This window comes from Mandrillus leucophaeus, unplaced genomic scaffold, assembly GCF_000951045.1.
Source record: "Mandrillus leucophaeus isolate KB7577 unplaced genomic scaffold, Mleu.le_1.0 Scaffold995, whole genome shotgun sequence".
Lineage (NCBI taxonomy): Eukaryota > Metazoa > Chordata > Mammalia > Primates > Cercopithecidae > Mandrillus > Mandrillus leucophaeus.
This window is the reverse complement of record NW_012110863.1, coordinates 690,556-692,583: the sequence shown is the minus strand read 5'-3', so window position 1 is coordinate 692,583 and position 2,028 is coordinate 690,556. Positions and strand designations below refer to the sequence as shown.

At 44.0% G+C, this 2,028-nt stretch overlaps 1 protein-coding gene across 1 annotated transcript in view; it reads right to left on the bottom strand.

The window, feature by feature from the left end:
• Nucleotides 1-508: 508 nt before the first annotated feature.
• Nucleotides 509-2,028, bottom strand: part of AKAP10 (A kinase (PRKA) anchor protein 10) — a gene marked incomplete at its 3' end in the record, with an annotated part of 86,428 nt that continues 84,908 nt past the window's right edge. Inside the window, exons 13-14 of the mRNA XM_011971266.1 lie at nucleotides 1,255-1,307; nucleotides 509-604 (exon numbers count right to left, since the gene is read on the bottom strand). Of these exons, the coding sequence (XP_011826656.1) occupies nucleotides 509-604; nucleotides 1,255-1,307 (149 nt within the window). The remainder of the gene's footprint in view (nucleotides 605-1,254; nucleotides 1,308-2,028) is intronic.

Here is a 2,028-nt window from a genome sequence, read left to right as displayed (position 1 = left end):
GAGTGCAGTGGCGTGATCTCAGCTTACTGCAACCTCCACCTCCCTGGCTCAAGCGATTCTCCTGCCTCAGCCTCCCAAATAGTTGGGATTACTGGCGCCTGCCACCATACCCAGCTAATTTATGTATTTTTAGTAGAGACGGGGTTTCACCATGTTGGCCAGGCTGGTCTTGAACTCCTGATCTCAAGTGATTCACCCACCTTGGCTTCCGAAAGTGCTGGGATTACAGGCGTGAGCCACTGCACTTGGCCTGAACTTTGATTTTTAACTCTTTCATTCAGCAAGACTGGGCTCTGTTTGGTTTCAATGGTTTCCCTGTATTGCCCATTGTCTAATATATGGAAACAGTTGTTTCATTTAGTTTGTCTGTTTTCTAGTTGCTTATGATAAGAAGGTAATCCCCATAGCAGTTAATCCTTCAAAGGCAAAGAAACCCCTTATGTCCTTTTTTATTTTTATACCTGGAAAATAATACTTTTTAGTTTACACAAAACAAAGTCATCCTTACCTTTGTAGATTTCTCTAATGGCTGATCATACTGTGCCTGCTGCATAACGTCACTGACTATCATTTTAGCAATCTTCCAAGCTAGCTCTTCCTGGGCCTAAAGAAAATAATTTAAACTGGTGATAACGGTTATTCATTAGATGGATCGAGATGCACATACTCAGTGCTCTTAACAAATGGCATAATTATGCACATCATTTCTACTTATTTGGATAAGAATTTCATTCCCACGTACGAAAAAACCTGGGCCACCCTCTGGCTATGAATATTAACATGTCATTCCCTGTCTTGCAGTGTCAACTGCTGGATACCTAGCACTGGAACTACTTTCAGGTTAGATGGTCAAAATAAAACACTTTCCTTTTTTCACCTCCCATCTCTCAATGTTCTTAACTATTAAAAAAGCAAGCCTCCACTACTTAAAGTAAAACTGATGGCGGGGAGGGAAACATTTGAGCTTTTGATCTATACATTGATTACTGATGCCTGCTGGCTGATGGAAACTTGAAAGCATGTATATCCTTCAGTGGTCCTAGCCTCTGGACTGAAGATACTTTCACTGCTACTATCAGGCAATTGTTATATGTTAAGAAGGGACCACCCTTTCTTGGTACATTGTGGATACGAGAGCATAAATGTGCCATGCTGCTTAAACATGGGAACTAAAGAAAAAGAAAATTTAAAACCTTACTTACACAGGATGGCACTTATAAACAGAAATCTCTTTATCCTAAAAGTAGAATTTACCTCATCAGTATTTCCTTGCACCCATTTCTTCATAGCTTGTGAGAACATGGATCCTAGTAAACAAAAACAAAATTGAATGTACATTTCATGCATAATCTTACATTAAAAATGCACTGGGCACAGTGGCTCACGCCTGTAATCCTAGCACTTTGGGAGGCCGAGGCGGGCGGATCACCTGAGGTCAGGGGTTCGAGACCAGCCTGGCCAACATGGTGAAACTCTGTCTCTACTAAAAATACAAAAATTAGCCAGGCATGGTGGTGTGCGCCTGTAATCCCAGCTACTCGGGAGGCTGAGGCAGAAGGATTGCTTGAACCTGGGAGGCGGAGGTTGCGGTGAGCCAAGATCGCACCATTGCACTGCAGCCTAGGGGACAAGAGCGAGACTTCATCTAAAAAAAAAAAAAAAAAAGCTCTTATTTGGCTGGCCGTGGTGGTTCACACCTGTAATCATAGCACTTTGGGAGGCTGAGGTGGGTGGTTCACCTGAGGTTAGGCGTTCGAGACCAGCCTGGCCAACATGGTGAAACCCCTGTCACTACTAAAATAACAAAAATCAGCCGGGCATGGTGGCAGGCACCTATAATCCCAGCTACTCAGGAGGCTGAGGCAGGAGAATTGCTTGCACCCAGGAGTGGAGGTTGCAAAAAAAGCTGGGCACGGTGGTTCACTCCTGTAATCCTAGCACTTTTGGGGAGGCCAAGGTGGGTGGATCACCTGAGGTCAGGAGTTTGAGACCAGCCTGGCCAACATGATGAAACCATGTCACTACTAA